At 36.8% G+C, this 19,813-nt stretch overlaps 1 protein-coding gene across 3 annotated transcripts in view; it reads right to left on the bottom strand.

The window, feature by feature from the left end:
- Positions 1 to 19,813, bottom strand: part of EFCAB7 (EF-hand calcium binding domain 7) — a 65,211-nt gene that overhangs the window by 9,569 nt on the left and 35,829 nt on the right. For 2 of the 3 annotated variants that reach the window (XM_030812940.1, XM_030812939.1), the window contains exons 10-14: positions 19,488 to 19,621; positions 14,828 to 14,976; positions 7,527 to 7,736; positions 4,922 to 5,029; positions 3,076 to 3,330 (exon numbers count right to left, since the gene is read on the bottom strand). In XM_030812940.1, coding sequence (XP_030668800.1) covers positions 3,256 to 3,330; positions 4,922 to 5,029; positions 7,527 to 7,736; positions 14,828 to 14,976; positions 19,488 to 19,621 — 676 coding nt within the window. In that variant the 3' untranslated portion in view covers positions 3,076 to 3,255. Of the gene's footprint in view, positions 1 to 3,075; positions 3,331 to 4,921; positions 5,030 to 7,526; positions 7,737 to 14,827; positions 14,977 to 19,487; positions 19,622 to 19,813 lie in introns of those variants that run through there. The other variant, XM_030812941.1, reaches the window with a different exon arrangement.

Raw genomic sequence — 19,813 nt, 5'->3', positions numbered from 1 at the left:
GGAGTTTTAGAGCAGCCTGGGCAACATGGCAAAACCCCACCTCTACAAAAAAAAAATATGAAAATGAGCTGGGTGTGGTAGCACGGGCCTGTAGTACCAGCTACTCGGAAGGCTGAGGTGGAAGAATCACCTGAGCCCAGAAAAACAAGGCTGCAGTGAGCTGAGATAGCACCACTGCAGTCCAGCCTGAGTGACAGAGCAAGACTCTGTCTCAAAAAAAATGGGTGTTATATACCTGGATATGCATATAGCCATAGTGTCCAATACAGTTTGCCAAAAGTAGTCTTAGAAGTCATAAAGGACCTAACACAGTGCGGAGAAATATAATACTATCCATCTCCCTAATAAATAATATGCTTACCCTCTGGTGGCCAAAATCGTAAATACACATCCATTTTCTTGGATTATATCCAAAATATTAGTGTAGTATATAATATATTAAGTTTCTGCTTCATATTTAACCTAAACCAAAAAGATTTTAAAAGGCCACTGACTTTTTAAAAAAAACTCTACCCCAATATCTAATATAAAATCAATAAAATTACTAAATATAGTAATTTAAGAACATGGCATGACATATATATATATATATATATATATATATATATATATAAAACAGTACTTGATACTTAACCTTTAAATTTGTTTTAAAATATTAGAACTATAAAACTTTAAAGTTGGAAGGAGTTACAGTGATCATGGAAGTCTATAATTTAAAACTGCATGTTAGATAATTAGTTTTTTTAATTTGCTAATGAAATAAAAACATCTGGGTAAACAGAATTGAATAGTAATGAGACTTAATTTTTATATTTCTAGTATGAATTTATAAATATGCTAAAGAATTCAGAAATATTCATACATGTAAATTCATTTTAATTTTCCACTCATTTTATCCAACTACCCTTCCAAGAGAAAATATAGTATATACTTTCTGCCCCGCTCCACTACCTCTCAGCAAGCCGAACTCCCTGCCTTAACTCGAGCCCTCGCTCTTGCAAAAGGACTACGCGTCAATATTTCTACTGACTCTAAATATGCCTTCCATATCTTGCACCACCATGCTGTTATACGGGCAGAAAGAAATTTCCTCACTAAGCAAGGGTCCTCCATCATTAATGCCTCTTTAATAAAAACTCTTCTCAAAGCCACTTTACTTCCAAAGGAAGCTGGAGTCATTCACTGCAAAGGCCATCAAAAGGCATCAGATCCCATCGCTCAGGACAATGCTTATGCTGATAAGATGGCTAAAAAAAGCAGCTAGCCCTGTTCCAATTTCTATCCCTCATGGCAGTTTTCTTCCTTCTCATCTGGCCACTCCCACCTACTCCCTCACTGAAACTTCCACCTATCTCTTCCCACACAAGGCAAATGGTTCTCGGACCAAAGAAAATATCTCCTTCCAGTCTCACAGGCCCATTCTATTCTGTCATCATTTCATAACCTCTTCCATGTAGGTTACAAGCCACTAGCCCACCTCTTAGAACCTCTCATTTCTTTTCCATTGTGGGAATCTATCCTCAAGGAAATCACTTCTCAGTGTTCCAGCTGCTATTCTACTACCTCTCAGGGATTGTTCAGGCCCCCTCCCTTCCCTACACGTCAAGCTCAGGGATTTGCCCCCCGCCCAGGACTGGCAAATTGACTTTACTCACATGCCTCGAGTCAGGAAACTAAAATACCTCTTGGTAGACACTTTCACTGGATGGGTAGAGGCCTTTCCCACAGGGTCTGAGAAGGCCACCACAGTCATTTCTTCCCTTCTGTCAGACATAATTCCTCGGTTTGGCCTTCCCACCTCTATACAATCCGATAACTGACCGGCCTTTATTAGTCAAATCACCCAAGCAGATTCTCAGGCTCTTGGTATTCAGCGAACTGATGGTCTTTTAAAAACACACCTCACCAAGCTTAGCCACCAACTTAAAAAGGACTGGACAATACTTTTACCACTTTCCCTTCTCAGAATTCAGGCCTGTCCTCGGAATGCTTCAGGGTACAGCCCATTTGAGCTCCTGTATGGACGCTCCTTTTTATTAGGCCCCAGTCTCATTCCAGACACCAGACCAACTTGGACTGTGCCCCAAAAAACTTGTCATCCCTACTATCTTCTGTCTAGTCATACTCCTATTCACCATTCTCAACCACTCATAAATGCCCTACTCTTGTTTACACTGCTGGTTTACACTGTTTCCCCAAGCCATCACAGCTGATATCTCCTGGTGCTATCCCTAAACGGCCTCTCTTAACTCCCTCTTAAAGTAAATAAATAATCTTTGCTGGCAGGGCTATGCTGAACCTCCTTGGGCACTCTCTAATTGGATGTCCTGGGTCCTCCCAATTCTTAGTCTTTTAATACCTGTTTTTCTCCTTCTCTTATTCCGTTTAGTTTTTCAATTCATACAAAACTGTATCCAGGCCATCACCAATAATTCTATACAACAAATGTTTCTTCTAATAACCCCACAATATCACCCCTTACCACAAAATCTTCCTTCAGCTTAATCTCTCCCACTCTATGTTCCCACGCCACCCCTAATCCCACTTGAAGCAGCCCTGAGAAACATCACCCGGCATTATCTCTCCATACCACCCCCAAAAATTTTCACCGCCCCAACACTTCAACACTATTTTGTTTTATTTTTCTTATTAATGTAAGAAGACAGGAATGTCAGGCCTCTGAGCCCAAGCTAAGCCATCATATCCCCTGTGACCTGCACGTACACATCTAGATGGCCAGTTCCTGCCTTAACTGATGACATTCCACCACAAAAGAAGTGAAAATGGCCTGTTCCTGCCTTAACTGATGACATTACCTTGTGAAATTCCTTCTCCTGGCTCAAAAGCTCCCCTACTGAGCACCTTGTGACTCCCGCCCCTGCCCGCCAGAGAACAACCCCCTTTGACTGTAATTTTCCTTTACCTACCCAAATCCTATAAAATGGCCCCACCCTTATCTCCCTTTGCTGACTCTCTTTTCAGACTCAGCCCGCCTGCACCCACGTGAAATAAACAGCCTTATTGCTGAAAAAAAAAAAAAAAAAAGATTTCCTACTAAATAAGAACACCACACAATGAAAGCACTATTTATATTTTAATAATAAAGCATATAACATGGACATAAAATGAAACTGCATATAAATTGAATAGATTATTATTTAGGTACATCAGTTAAATCAAGTAGCATTTAGTTGTTTAATAAATAAGACTAAATCTGAAGTAATTCTTAGTTTGGTAAGTTCTAAGTATAATTATTTAAGAAATAAGAGAATATATACAATAATATATCCATTCTTGTCGTTCATTCAGAGGCATTACATGTTGACAAACCTGCACATAAAAATAGAAAGCTTTTACTCTCTTTTTATATATTGTTACTTTTGGCTAATTTTGAAATAGGACAACATTTCTAGGCCTTGTATAAGAATATCCCTGTACAGATAAAATTCTACAATATTTGTCCTTAGCAGAGACTAGCAATCTATGATCTGAGGTCTAACAGGATAATCCAGTCTAAATTCTACCCTAACATAGTAGCTGTCAGTTGGTGTGTGAGAATGTGGGTAAAGAAGAGTGGTGGAAAGAGGAGAAAATATCCTTTCCTTGCTAAACCTAGAGCATTTTCTAAAATCTTAATTGGAGAAACAGAAAAGATAATCTCTGTATCCTGTTCTGGAATGTTTTAGGATTTTATGGACAGTATGGAGAAAGAAAGGGTAAGAATAGGAAACTTTTTCCTTTCTCCCTTCACTTGCCCAGTAGGTAGCTCTATTGATCTGTCCCTGAATTTGAACCCCTGGCTAAATCAGAAACCCAGAGTTCTGCTAATACCAGAACTACAGCTGTTTCTAGCTCTTGACTTACTTGCTTATCTAAAACTCAGAGGCATTGTCCCTCTCAGGATACTTTAGAAAATCTTAATAATGCAGATAAAAGCATTTTGGGTTATCAAAATTATTGTTACTATTAATACTTTACATTTCTATATGATGTAAAAAGTACTTTCATGCACATCATTTTATTTTTATCTTTAACTTCATGAAGTACATAAAACTAGTGATATTATTATTATTATTATTTTTTTTTTGAGACGGAGTCTCGCTCTGTCGCCCAGGCTGGAGTGCAGTGGCGCAATCTCGACTCACTGCAAGCTCCGCCTCCCGGATTCACACCATTCTCCTGCCTCAGCCTCTCAGAGTAGCTGGGACTTCAGGCGCCTGCCACCACGCCCAGCTAATTTTTTGTATTTTTAGTAGAGACGGGGTTTCACCGTGGTCTCGCTCTCCTGACCTTGTGATCCGCCCGCCTCAGCCTCCCAAAGTGCTGGGATTACAAGCGTGAGCCACCATGCCCGGCCTTTTTTTTTTTTTTTTTTGAGACGGAGTCTCACTCTTGTCACTCAGGCTGGAGTGCAATGGCGTTATCTCAGCTCACTGCAACCTCTGCCTCCCAGGTTCAAGCGATTCTCCTGCCTCAGCCTCCCAAGTAGCTGGGATTACAGGCGTCTGCTACCACGCCAGGCTAATTTTTGTATTTTTGTAGAGATGGGGTTTCACCATGTTGGTTAGGCTGGTCTTGAACTCCTGATCTCAGGTGATCCACCCACCTCGGCCTCCCAAAGTGCTGGGATTACAGGCGTGAGCCACCACGCCCAGCCTAGTGATATTATCTTAATTTTACATTTAAAGAGACTGGAACATAGAAGTAAATGAACTTCCCATAGTCACTCAACCAAACAGTGACAGAACTGGATTAGAAACAAAGTCTCCTGTCTCTGAGTATAGAATGATACTGATACAAATATCATACTTAAAATAATTTTCCACTCCATTTTATATCTACATGTTTACTCACAGCACTAATAGCAATTTTTTTTTCAAAGACATAAAACGAAAGGCTTTAATTAGAAAAAATACATTACCATTGTAGATTTGGGTCCCACTTCTACTGCAAATATGTTGAGTCCTCTGTTGTTTACACAGTTTTTACTTAGCTCATTGTTGATGTGAATAATCACTTTCTCATCTGACTATAAAAAAAGATTTCATAAGCTGCTAGTCCTTTCTTTAATAATTAGACAAATATAAGCCTCAGAATAAACCCTGAAATTCTGTTTTAACATCATATAGTGCACTACAAATTCATACAAATTGGCTACTTCTTTCAACTTTGTTACTTTTTCTCATTCATTTTCTTTCCAATCTGTCACCATTTATATAAACTTTTTCTTTTAAATGTGACTTTAATTTACTTACCTTTTAATCTTCATTCCCAGGGTATTATGGACACTAGGGTCACATTATTTCATCCTTGACTTATGATAACAATAGTCTCTATTTCTTTTGTTGTTATCTCTAGTTTTTTCAAATTCCATTCATTTTAATACTACCTTCCAACTAATATGTCTAAAACATCTTTTTACTCCTTCATTGACAATATATAAATAAATATATTTATTATCAACTTTGTATCGGGCATTGTTTTAGGGTCTAGGTGCACTGAGATAAAAGATAGAATTACTGACTCCTAGCTCACACTCTAGGGGAGACAGACAAAATAAAATGGCAATTACGAAACACTTTGCTCAGTCTTGTAACAGAGGTATTTAGAAGGATCTATAGAAACACAGAAGATGAACATTAGCTCGGACTGGGGTTTCAAGAAAGACGTTATGGGAGAAGTGACAACTGAGATAATAGACAATGGCCTCTAGGATGGATAGGGAGCAAGGGAAAGCCGAATGACACTGATAAATGGGAAAAATGCAGGAATAAAAATATTCCCCTACTAAGAATCTGCGATCATACCCTAATGACTACAAAGGGGGTAGTATAATGTTAGACTACCTGAATTTATTTCTCAACTCTTCTACTACTTAGCTGTGTAATCATGTGCAAGTTATTTAACTGCTCTGTGCTTCAGTTTCCTGTTTGTAAAATGAGAATAGCACTTACTTCATAGGGTTGTTGTGAGAAGTAAATGCTCTAATATATGTAAATGCCTGGCAAACAATAAGGTCTAAAATGTTCACATTATTATCACATTTTGGTGAAGAGAGTTGAATTTTCCTTGAGGAAAAAGGAGGCAGAGAATTGAGAACTAATAGGTGATAGCAGAACAGAGGGGTTGGGGTAAGGTAGTGACTCCCTTCACCTTTTTAACCCTAATAAAACATAGAGGGCAGAAAGGGAACCATGACGTATCTTAGGAATCACCCTCTGAGGCATGATTGGTCCATTTGAAAACTGCAATCTACTAGGTGGGGACCCAAGCTTAGTTAATCAAGTCTAAACTCCTCTATCTTGTTTTCAAGATAATATATATAATTTGGATCCATTCTGTATGTTATTTACCTCCTAATCCTCCTCCAAATAAAGCCGTCTATTTCTGCAAAGCAGATATTCTCACTCTTTCCTTTATACTTCATATATACCCTTCGCCTTATTTCTCCTTACACTGTTTCCCCTGCTTCTAAAGGCTGTCTGTCTGCATATCTAAATCCTAGTCATCCTTCAGTGCTCAAATCCCATATCACAGTTCCCTTCCCCCTCATAACAAATCCTTCCCCAACTTCTATGGTCCAAATTAACAACTACAAGAGAAACAGAATAAAACCCCTATTGCACACACAAACAGTACCACATTATGTAACGTTTAATTATTCTCTGATGTCTTTCAAGAGTATTAATTTTGTCTTTCCAATTATAGCCCAGAAACTCCTTGAACGCAGAGATCAAGTTTTACACTTTTTGGTGGCTCCTATTGTGACTAAAATTGTTACATAATATATTCTCAGGTTGACTAAAAACGCTGCCAAATCTTAAGTATTTTAAGAAATTTATGGCAGGCATAAAAATATGTCTCACCTAGGACCTAAAAGAAATAAGTCAACAGTACTGAGCACCTAGCCATCTTATATAAAGTTTTATGAAAATTTATAATTTCTAGAGAACTGGATATTTCTGACTAAGAATTTATGCTCATATTCTCTTGACCTATAATATCAATAGTATTAATAGCAGGGAAGAGAGCCAAAGGTAGAAATAATCAGCTTGATGAAAGCAGGTCTTGGGACAGTAGAATACATTTAGTTACATTAAATAATGATAATTTATAGGATCTCTGCGATGTTAGTGTAAAATGCTGGGTTGAAATTTTTTTCTTTGCTTATAATATTTCTTTAAAACATGATATCTATTATTAAAATAGCTATGTATACATAAAAACTTTTAGAAACAAACTAAATAAAATACTTTGTACCCAGATTGTGCTCTATTTTCATTGATATCCAAGTGTTTAATTTTCCTAATATTTTAAGAGAAAAAATTGGAAATCTTTAAAAATCATATAAAAATTACCACTCCCAGTTTGAGTTAGAAACCTGAGCAGAAAAAATAATTATGCATTATAAATATTATTAATGTGACAGGATACTTAATTACCACATACGAATAGAGTAAGGAATAAGATGAAATATATTAGTAAGCTTTGTAGCAAAATGAGGAAAACCACGTCATAATTGATACCTTGTTTTCAATAACTGACGTTATCCAGGTGTCACAACTATAAGTATGCACGATTATATTTTCATAGCCGTCCATTACTTTGGCATCACCGTTGCTAAGAACAGATTTACAAATGGCCTTCTCAAGTTGTCCACTACATGCCTCCATATGGACAGCTTTAATTTTTGGCTTGCATTTTTCTGCATAGGTATCAATGACAAATGGACATGCCTGATTGGAAAAAAAAATCTTGTTTTAGCCTTTTGATAGAATTTTAAATAAATTATTAATATGTTACCATATAAGAAGATATGCTATACCTTCTAGCTTGTCCTTCTAATATACTTTTAGAGGAAAATTTCAGTACTATGAATTGAGTAATAAGCAAGCATGAAATCCTGATTTTTGGTGGCATATTAACTGATAATGTTCATAGAAAATAAAAGAAAATAATAACCTCTAGCAAATCATAATGTTTATAGAAAATAAAAGAAAATAATAACCTCTAGCAAATCAGTAATATACTACCTTCTTTAAGCCATAATACCATCTCTCCATTTGGTTCAATGCTAACAAATACCATGTTATTTAATTTTCTTTTCTAAGGTGAGGGTTACAGAAATAATTCATCAAAGGTTTCTAAAGAAATTATTACATTTACAATTGAAGCTTACTGCATGGACACAGAGCACTGACTAAATGTTTAGTCTAAAAACATCTTTAAAATATGAGACTTAAAAATATTTTCTGCATTCGGAATGAAATTTTTCTAATATCTACCTTAGTCTTTTTACCACAGCCTACAATGTGGTAAAAAGCCAATGTGGTAAAGAGCCTTTGCCTCTCCATCCAACCTGGTCTCCTGTGTCTCTATGCAACAGCTATCCTGATGTTTCAGATCCTAGAGCAAATGAAGCCCTTCATACGTAGTGTTCTCTCCACTGGGAAGATTATCCTTATGTATTTTCACATAGGTACCTTGTCTTCCTGCTTCAGGTTAAAGCTTAAGTGCCACCTCTGCAGAGGGATCTGCTCTGGCCCCCCCAATCTCCTCACTCCCCCACTGTTCTCTGTTCTCTACTTCGGCCTTTGAGTTGTTTCAAAACACCTTTGAAATAATTTTTTTTTTTTTGGAGACGGAGTTTTTCTCTTGTCGCCCAGGCTGGAGTGCGGTTGGGTGATCTCAGCTCACTGCAACTTCTGCTTCTCGGGTTCAAGTGATTCTCCTGCCTCAGCCTCCCAAGTAGCTGCAATTACAGGTGCCTGCCACCACACCCAGCTAAGTTTTGTATTTTTAGTAGAGACAAGGTTTCACCATGTTGACCATGCTGGTCTCGAACTCCTGACCTCAGGTGATGTACCTGCCTTGGCCTCCCAAAGTGCTGGGATTACAGGCATGAGCCACTGCACCTGGCCGATATAATTTTACTTTAATTAATTAATCATTCTCCTTCATGGAATATAAATTTCATAAGGGCAGGAACTTTGACTATTTTATTCATCTTTGTATCCTCAGTGCCTCTTTCCTGCAGTTATCACATAGTAGGTATTCAATAAGTATTTGTTGAATAACTGAATAAATTCACAAATTGGTGGTCATCTTTTAAGGAAATAAAAGAAGTCTGAAGTTAATTTTAGTAGAACATAAACAGAAATTTTTGTTTTAAGAAATATTTTAATATAAATAAATATAAAATAATTATAAAATATTTTTATAATAAAAATATTTTAATCACTTCAACCTTTGGCAATAATAAATTTGCCTTTTTAAGAGAAATAGTAGAATGAAAAATCATTGGACTAAAAAGTAGAAGACCTGGGTTTATTTTTCATACACATCACCTTTGTAAAAATTTTTAAGGATTATTTATAACAATTATGAGTATGGCATTTTTAAAGTTTTAATTTATTTGTTCAGTACTGGTAAATTCTGGTAATATTCTGCCATTTTTTAAGTCATGGCTATCAGTTTTATTCAACCAAAGAGGATCAATATTTGAATATTCACTGAAAGTAAAACATCTTAAAACGTCCATGTTAAAACATATTCTCTAATTTTTTTTCTTTTTTTTACACTTTTAAGTTCAGGGGTACATGTGCAGATTTGTTACACAGGTAAATGTGTGTCATAGGGGTTTGTTGTACAGATTATTTCATCACCCAGGTATTAAGCCCACTACCCATTCGTTACTTTTCCTGATCCTCTCCCTCCTCGTACTCTTCACCCTCTGATAGGCCCCACTGTGTGTTGTTCCCCTTTATGTGTCCATGTGTTCTCATCATTTAGCTCCCACTTATAAATGAGAACATGTGGCATTTGATTTTCAGTTCCTGCATTAGTTTGCTAAGGATAATGGCTTCCAGCTCCATCCATGTCCCTGCAGAGGACATGACCTTGTTCTTTTTTATGGCTGCATAGTATCCCATGGTGTATATTTACCACATTTTCTTTATCCTGTTTTCCACTGATGGGCATTTAGGTTAATTCCATGTCTTTGCTATTGTGAATACTGCTGCAATGAACACACATGTGTATGTGTCTTTATAAAACAATTTACATTCCTTTAGGTGTATATCCAGTAATAGGATTGCTGGGTTGAATGGTATTTGTCTTTACGTCTTTGAGGAATCACCACACTGTCTTCCACAATGGTTGAACTCATGTACACTCCCACCAACAGTGTATAAGCATTCCTTTTTCTCCACAATCTCACCAGCATCTTTTATTTTTTGACTTTTTAGTAATGGCCATTTGGACAGGTGTGAAATGTGGTTTTGATTTGCATTTCTCTAATGATCAGTGATGTCAAACTTTTTTTCATATGATTGTTGGCTGCAGGTGTATCTTCTTTTGAAAAGTGTCTGTTCATTTGCCCATTTTTTAATGGAATTTTTTTCTTGTAAATTTAAGTTACTGATAGATAGCGGATATTAGACCTTTGTCAGATGCATAGTTTGCAACAATTTTCTCCCATTCTGTAGGTTGTCTGTTTACTCTGTTGATAGTTTCTTTTGCTGCACAGAAGCTCTTTAATTTAATTAGATCCCATTTGTCAATTTTTGCTTTTCTTGCAATTGCTTGTGGCATCTTCACCATGAAATCTTTCCCCATGCCTATATCTTGAATGGTATTGCCTAGGTTGTCTCCTGGAGTTTTTACACTTTTGGGTTTTACATTTCAGTCTTTAATCTATCTTAATTTTTTTTTTTTTTGGGACGGAGTCTCGCACTCTCACCCAGGCTGGAATGCAGTGGTGCCATCTTGGCTCACTGCAAGCTCCGACTCCCGGGTTCACGCCATTCTCCTGCCTCAGCCTCCCGAGTAGCTGGGACTACAGGTGCCTGCCACCACGCCCAGCTAATTTTTTGTATTTTTAGTACAGACGGGGTTTCACCAGGATGAAGCCAGGATGTTAGCCAGGATGTCTCAATCTCCTGACTTTGTGATCCACCCGCCTCAGCCTCCCAAAGTGCTGGGATTACAGGCGTGAGCCACCACACCCAGCCCTAGTTAATTTTTGTATATGGTGTAAGGAAGGGGTCCAGTTTCAATCTTCTGCATATGGCTAGCCAGTTATCCCAGCACCATTTATTGAATAGAGAATCCTTTTCCCAGTATTTGTTTTTGTCAGAGTTGTCAAAGATCAAACAGGTGTAGGTGTGCAGTCTTATTTCTGAGTGTTCTATTCTGTTCTATTGGTCTGTATGTTTGTTCTTGTACCAGTACCATGCTGTTTTGGTTACTGTAGTCCTGTAGTATAGTTTGAAATTAGGTAGCATGATGCCTCCAGCTTTGTTCTTTTTGCTTAGGATTGCCTTGGCTATTTGGGCTCTTTTTTTGGTTCCATATGAATTTTAAAATATTTTTTTCTAGTTCTGTAAAGAATACCAATGGTAGTTTAGTGGGAATATCATTGAATCTATAAATTGCTTCGGGCAGTATGACCATTTTAATGATATTGATTCTTCCTATCCACGAGCATCAAATGTTTTTCCATTTGTTTGTGTCATCTCTGATTTCTTTGAGCAGTAGTCTGTAGTTCTCCTTGTAGAGATTGCTGGCCTCCCTTGTTCACTGTACTCCTAGGTGTTTTATTCTTTTTGTGGCAATTATGAATGGGAGTTCTTTTGTGAATTGGCTCTTGACTATTGTTGGTGTATAGGAATATTAGTGATTTTTGCACATTCTAAAATTTTTTTTTTTTTTTTTTTTGAGACGGAGTCTCGCTCTGTCGCCCAGGCTGGAGTGCAGTGGCGCAATCTTGGCTCACTGCAAGCTCCGCCTCCCGGGTTCATGCCATTCTCCTGCCTCAGCCTCTCCGAGTAGCTGGGACTACAGGCGCCCGCCACCACGCCCGGCTAATTTTTTGTATTTTTTGTATTTTTAGTAGAGATGGGGTTTCACCATGTTAGCCAGGATGGTCTCGATCTCCTGACCTCGTGATCCGCCCGCCTCGGCCTCCCAAAGTGCTGGGATTACAAGCGTGAGCCACCGCGCCCGGCCCTAAAATTTTTTAATTAAAATCTTATCACATCTAAAAGAGTTGCCCTATAGTTTTATTTTTTCTTTTCATGGGCTTGATCTTTTATTTACTTATTTTCTTTATCCTACCAACTTAATATAGGAAGCAAACAACAAGCAAGAAAACTATTAACTGTAAATTATTCATTGTAAAACTATTAACAATATATGTGATAAGGAAGATGGGGAAGACTGTAATAATAAAACCTAGATTATGGGATGCTACTTAAATTTAGCACAATATTTAGCTCTCAACTACCTGTTAACCCATACAAGAGGGAAATAAAAGTTATGTAGTGCTTAAACTCTAAAAAAGAAAGTAGGCCAGGTGCGGTGGCTCACGCCTGTAATCCCAGCACTTTGGGAGGCCGAGGCGGGAGGATCACGAGGTCAGGAGATCGAGACCATCCTGGCTAACACGGTGAAACCCCATCTCTACTAAAAATACAAAAAAAAAAAAAAATTAGCCGGGCGAGGTGGTGGGCGCCTGTAGTCCCAGCTACTTGGGAGGCTCAGGCAGGAGAATGGCATGAACCCCGGGGGGCAGAGCCTGCAGTGAGCCGAGATTGCACCACTGCACTCCAGCCTGGGCGACAGCTAGACTCCATCTCAAAAAAAAAGAAAGTAAATTTTCCCATTTCTGAATCTAGAAAAAAATTAATATCATGAAATTCTATTCAAAAAAAGAAAAAAAAGGGGGGGGCAAAACTAAACATGTAAGTTTTACTCCTCAAATTCAGTAAAAGAGCAACTATTCAGTTACAGTGATATAGGGGCAATGCCCTTATAAAGAAGTTATATTGCTCTTTAACAGAGGATCTTCATAGGCTGATAGAGGGAATGTGTAATCTGTAACTCTACAGCCTAAATTAGAGAATTTAATAAGGAAAAATAAAGAAATAAGTAATAAGAATTTAATAAGAAACAATAAAGCAATTTAGTAAGAAAAAAGGTTTTAAATCTGTTCAACTGATCAGGAACAGCTCCACTTCAATTAACACACTTATGTTAGGCAACCAGTGTCAGCTCCTCAGTTTTGAAAGTCAGGCAGAGATGGATTCACATCAGTAAATACACTGCTTAGTGCCAACCAATCAACAGTCTCATCCAAGTAACCATGCTTCCCCACATAGTATTAACTCATTTATGCCTCTAAAAGCCAGGCAATCCTTGAATTCCATACCTCCCCAAAACCCTATATAAATGAGCATTCTGCTCTTAGTGGAGAGACTGTGCCTGACCAGCATAGCTCTCCTTTATAGTAAGCAATCAATTCAGCTTTGTCTTTTTATTTCAGTTACTGAGTGGCAGGCAGTCTCATCATCTATTGATACTTTCCAATGTATACTGTATTTTTTTACCTTTTGAATTTGAATGATACAAATAACCTACTCAATAAATAAATGAAATTTAAATTAAATTAAATGTTAGCTCAGAAATCCTTCTTGCTTATAGTTTCAAAGGTAAATGACTTCAGTAACTGCGGTAAATAAGTCTTAAATTGCTCTTAACTAATTTCCCTAATAAGCAACAACATGGGTAGCACAATCAATATTGTTCATAGATTAGATGCTGATTTTACACATGGTTAAAATGTGGGAGTCACTGACTGTTAGGCTCCAGTAGGATATAAATAGTTACCATAACTATTCACCTCCTATTTCTAAAAATGGGGAAAGAATAGAGAACCTCTCAGAAAACAGGTTAATGAAGGTTTTGAATGATGTCAAAACTAGGAATTAAACCAAAGTCTAAATGTATCTAAAACAAAATTTTTCAAAGTTAGTATTGCCCTCCTAAGTTGATTCAAGTATGGAAAAAGGACAAATACTATTTTTAATTTTAAGAGTATAAACTAATGTACTGTTATGTAACTTGTGGCCTGAAACTGAAACTCTTAAATTCTATATTTTAAATCTGACATAAAAATATAGAAATTAGCCTGGGTAAAACAGTGAGACCCCCATCTCTACAAAAAAAAAAAAAAGTTAAAAAATTAGCTGGGCGTGGGGGCATGCATCTGTAGTCCTAGCTACTCAGGAGGCTGAGGCAGGAGGCTTACTTGAGCCCAGGAGGTTGAAGCTACAGTGAGCTATGATTGTGCCACTGCACTCCAGCCAGGGTGACAGAGTAAGACCTTGTCTCAAATTTAAAAAAAAACAAAAAAAAACAAAAAAAAAAACCCATATATATATATATATATATATATAAAATTTAAGAAGGCCTAATTTTTAAATTTTTATTACCCCTATGGTTTATTACAAGCCCTGTTCAACTTCTATACCTATCATGTTAATGATAATAATGATGATGATAGCTGATACATACACAACGCTTTGTATGAGCAAGCCACTGTTCCAAGTGTTTTACAAGTATTAACCCCAAAAGTACCCTTTATAAAAAGATCAGAAATCCAAGTTCTAATTCAGACACATTCTCCTTATTCTAAGAGAGCCTTTAAACTGTTAAGACAAAGCGTTTCTCTACAGCAATGAGACTTTAGTAACTCAAACTGCCTTTTCCAATTTTAATTTTTTTAATATCAAATTTTTTTCTTGCATATTATATGCTTAAACTCTTTTGTCTTTGAATTATTTTAATGTTGGCAGTAACTAAATTTCAGGTGAGAACAAGAACTTGTATAAACTAACAGAAACATGTTGTTGCACCCAGGATTCATTCATATACTAAAGTTCGAAGACTTGGGTGCCCAATTCGAAAGTTATATGTCAGGAAAATGTTCATAAAGTAAAATATTATGTACACTAAACCCATTGGCAAAAGTTTAAGAATACTTTACCTCTGTCAACTCCAGAGCTTTATTGTAGCCCATAGAGTGTAGAGTTACCCAAAGGTCACAAGGATCTCCTTCTCGATCATTAGCTTCCATTAGATTCAAATCCATAAATCCTTGTCTTGTTAGTTCATTCCTCTTTGTATCAAAATTCTCTGTTTAAACAACCAAAAGTTTTTTCTTACATAATTTAAAAATTCATAACTTTAATAAAATGTCTATGATATATTATTATTCATAGATATTTATTTTAAAAGAGGCCTATGGATCTATGAGCAAGATAAAAGTGGAATAAAAATGGCTCAACACATTATTGAGAGCTATTCTTCTAATTTCCCATAACTCAGCATAGATACGTCATAGTACACAATTTCATTTTTCAAAAAATCCTAAAGTTATAAACAGTGCAAATATATTCTAAAATTAGAGGAAACTGTAATATTTCTGGGTAAATTCAAATCTGCCTGCTTTAGAGCATACGTTATATATTTCAAAGAATTAAAATGCTTCATATGTATTTGCCACTTAAAGCCAGCAGAAACTGATGAATTTGATATACTTCCCAAACTACTAGAGTTTCAGAAAGAAAAATGGGAATAGTGTCATATTTAAGGAGATTTCTATATGCCTGATTCCTCTAATTTTAGCTAAACTGTCCCCAAGTCTTGAAAGACTGACAGATAATGGGGAGCACTTTGGAATCCATGAATCAACTACATTTTCCCAGGTAAGTCTATGCCCATTTTAACACTATTTATGAGCAAAACTAAATTTACCTAGAAGTATCTAGACATGCATAATTCCTGAATTTGTCTATAACATGGATAATAAGTAGTTATTTATTATGGATATTTTGTTAGCTATCCTACAATAGGGAAGATTTTATTTCCTAACTTCCATCTATAATATATCCAAGGGAAATGGGTACTGTTATTTGAGATAGCATCTCTTTTGTATGCATTATTGTGAGAAAAGCAGCAGAGACATAACTGTCTAAAACTGGTTGACTGATTAATAGCTTAAAACATTTAGAAGCCGGGCACGGTGACTCACGCCTGTAATCCCAGCACTTTGGGAGGCCAAGGCAGGTGGATAGCCTGAGCTCAGGAGTTCGAGACCAGACTGGCCAACATGGCGAAACCCAGTCTCTACTAAAAATACAAAAAATAAAATTAGCCCGGCGTGCTGGCATGCACCTGCAGTCCCAGCCACTCAGGAGGCTGAGGCAGAGAATCGCTTGAACCCAGGAGGCAGAGGTTGCAGTGAGCCGAGATCGTGCCACTGTACTACAGCCTGGGTGACAGAGTGAGACTCTTCTCAAAAAAAAAAACAACAAACAAACAAAAAAAAAAAGTTTAGAGTTCAAAATTACTCATAACTTTTTCAGAGGAAAAAAAATAAATGCAGATTAAATTCAATCATGAAAAAAATGGTAACCACAAAAATCGAGGTTAGAGCTACTATGTAGAAAAGTAAGATGAAAAAATTATTTGATATATAATACAAATACATTAAAAAACCTATCTAGATACTGTACCACAGAGACTATCAAAAACTAATCTACTTTTTAAAACTTAAAATTCTCAATCCTCATTAATTTTTAAAAAATTTATTAACACTTGGGACAGGCACGGTGGCTCACACCTGTAATCCCAGCACTTTGGGAGGCTTAGGCAGGCAGATCACGAGGTCAGGAGATCAAGACCATCCTGGCTAACATGGTGAAACGCTGTTTCTACTAAAAATACAAAAAATTAGCCAGGCGTGGTGGCGGGCGCCTGTAGTCCCAGCTACTCGGGAGGCTGAGGCAGGAGAATGGCGTGAACCCAGGGGGCGAATCTTGCAGTGAGCAGAGATCGCGCCACTGCACTCCAGCCTAGGCAACAGAGCAAGATTCCAACTCAAAAAAATATATATATATATTAACACTTGACTCCAAGACTTACTATAAAGCTACAGTAATCAAGACAGTGTGGTAATGGTGAAAGAACAATGAATAGATCAATGGAACAGAATAGAGAGCCCAGAAATAGACCGACATAAATATATTCAACTGATATTTGACAAAGGAGCAAAGGCAATTAAATGGAGAAAGGATAGTCCTTTGTGAAGTTATTGTAATGGTGGATACATGATGTTATATATTTGTCAAAACCCATAGAACTGTACAAGACAAGAGTGAACCCTCCAGGGGTTTGAGACCAGCCTGGGCAACATGGTGAAACCCATCTCAACAAAAAACATACAAAAATTAGCCGGGTGTGGTGGGGCACACCTGTAGTCCAAGCTACTCAGGAGGCTAAGGTGAGAGGATCGCTTGAGCCTGGACGCAGGGGTTGCAGTGAGTTGAGATTGCACCACTGCACTCCGTCCTGGGCTAACAGCGACTCTATCTTAAACAAACAAACAAAAAGAGTGAACCTAATGTAAACTATGAACTTCAGTTAATGATTATGTATCAATATTCACTCATCAATTGTAACAAAGGTACCATACAAATGCAAGATGTTAATAATAGGGAAAACTTGTGGGTGAGGAGGAATATATGGAAGATGTCTATTTTTTTTTTTTTTTTTGAGACGGAGTCTCACTCTGTCACCCAGGCTGGAGTGCAGTGGCATGATTTTGTCTCATTGCAACCTCCACCTCCCAAGCTCAAGTGATTCTCCTGCCTCAGCCTCCCAAGTAGCTGGGATTATAGGTACCTGCCACCACACTTGGATAATTTTTTTATTTTTAGTACAAGTGGGGTTTCACCATGTTGGCCAAGCTGGTCTTGAATTACTGACCTCAAGTGATCCACCCACCTCAGCCTCCCAAAGTGCTGGGATTACAGGCCTATTTTTTTTTTTTTTTTTTTTTTTTTTTTTTTTTTTTTTTTTTTTTTTTGTTAAGAGACAATTTGCTCTGTTGTCCAGGCTGGTCTTGAAATCCTGGCTTCAAGTAATCCTACTGCCTTAGCCTTCCAGAGTGCTAGGATTATAGGCATGAGCCACAGCACCCAGCCTATGTTTTTCTGTAAACCTAAAATTGCTCTAAAAATAAAGTTTATTAGGAGGCAGTGCTTGCAGTGAGCCGAGATCGCACCACTGCACTCCAGCCTGGGCAACAGTGCGAGACTCAGTCTCAAAATAAATAAATAAATAAACAAAATAAAGCTTATTAATAAACAAAATAAAAATAAAAGTATCTTTAAGTGTAAAAAAAGTTTATTAAAATAATCTTACAGATAAACAGTACATTTTCTTATTATTCAGGGGAAACATTAAAACCTTAAAAGCTCTCATTTCTTTGCAGTATTATTAATGTTGGTAAAGTAGACATTCCTCCAAATCATTTTTCAAGTCAATAAATCTTGGAGACTTTTTGATAGCATGGAGTTCAAGGTTCTGGAGCCTGACTATCTGTGAAACTTTCTTGCTGTGTAGCCTTGGTCAAGTTACTTAACTTCTAATTCTATTTCCTTATTTATAAAGTGAGAATAATAAAGTACTACTTCATAGAGTTGGTGCATAGAAGTGCATAGATCAGCAGCTGGTACATGGTAGACGGTAAGCTATCAAAAAATGTTAACCGTCAACTCTGCCAATTTAATTAAAATTTTAAATTAGAATTTTACTTATCACAAACTTTACCATCAGAAAGCCACAAATTTCACTCTTATGGAATGTTCTCTATTGCCAATTAAAAGATTATATAATTAAAGTTACAAGATAATTATATCTTCCTATAGGTAATACTCTATTATGTATATTATGAATTTTATTAATCAAAGTTTAATATTATAAATCAATATACATGTATTGTTATTGATTATATTAACTTTCAGCTAAAATAGAAATACTGAAAGATTCCTTTATATAAATAATATACTTCTACCCTACTTGCTGTCTAGGTAAACAGACTCCCAACCTGCCTCACTTTGCCAAGCTTAGACCATTTTAAGACCCACACATTACTATCCCAGTGAAAGCATACGTGAGTTAATCTCTCTTGACTGCATTCTGGTCTCCTCATACCTCTTGTTCTGTGATCTATAGTTGACTATGGCTTTTTGGCTTTCCCTCTGACCTTGCAGTCTTTGGCTTAAATATGCAAGTATGCCTTTCCAGACTCCTTCTAAGTGATAACTGACTTTGCCTCATTCTCAGTGATTTTCTTTGTCCATCTTGGCATTTTTGGCTTCAATATTTCTGTAGATGGACTTTTTAAATTCAACTCAAATACGAAAAGCATTGAAGAATGTTTAACATGTATAATATAAACAACTTCCTGGAAACCTTAATTTGTGAGTAAAACTCTAGCTTCTTGGCTTTTTGCTGCCCTCTCCTGGTCACAGTTTGTGGCACTTGACCACTTCAGGCCTAGTGGTATCAAGCACAAGGACAAGTTTTTTGTCTTCTAAACCCCAAACAGTAGAGACTCAAAACTGAAATTATGATTAAGTAATTCACACTTTCTTTTAACTTGAGTATTAAATCAACTATCAGTTTAAGAAAAATAAATGTTTAAGTTTTTATGATCTACAAACAATGCCACTACTTTCAAACTGTCCTAAATGCTATAATAATATTTCATGGAGAAGTTTGACTACTTATTTCTTAGAGATGAAAAGGTGCTATAGATATATTTTTATACTTCTGTTAAGAAAAAGAAAAGTGCTTACCTCTGCAGACAGCCCAAGCATCTTCATCACATTTCTCACCACTTGTTCTCAATTCAAAAAAATTATATTCTTCAAGGCTAAGAAGACCATTTCCATCTAAATCAATTACTTCAAATATATCTGATAAAGTAGACCTAAAATTATAAAAATAGCTAGTTATTTCTTGTCACTAAGGCAACTACACTGAAGAAGGGTTTTTTTTGTTTTTTTGTTTTTTTTTGAGGCGGAGTCTCACTCTGTTGCCCAGGCTGGAGTGCAGTGGCGTGATCTCGGCTCACTGCAAGCTCCACCTCCCAGGTTCATGCCATTCTCCTGCCTCAGCCTCT

The sequence above is a fragment of the Nomascus leucogenys genome, chromosome 5 (assembly GCF_006542625.1).
Source record: "Nomascus leucogenys isolate Asia chromosome 5, Asia_NLE_v1, whole genome shotgun sequence".
NCBI lineage: Eukaryota > Metazoa > Chordata > Mammalia > Primates > Hylobatidae > Nomascus > Nomascus leucogenys.
This window is presented reverse-complemented; position numbering and strand designations above follow the sequence as displayed.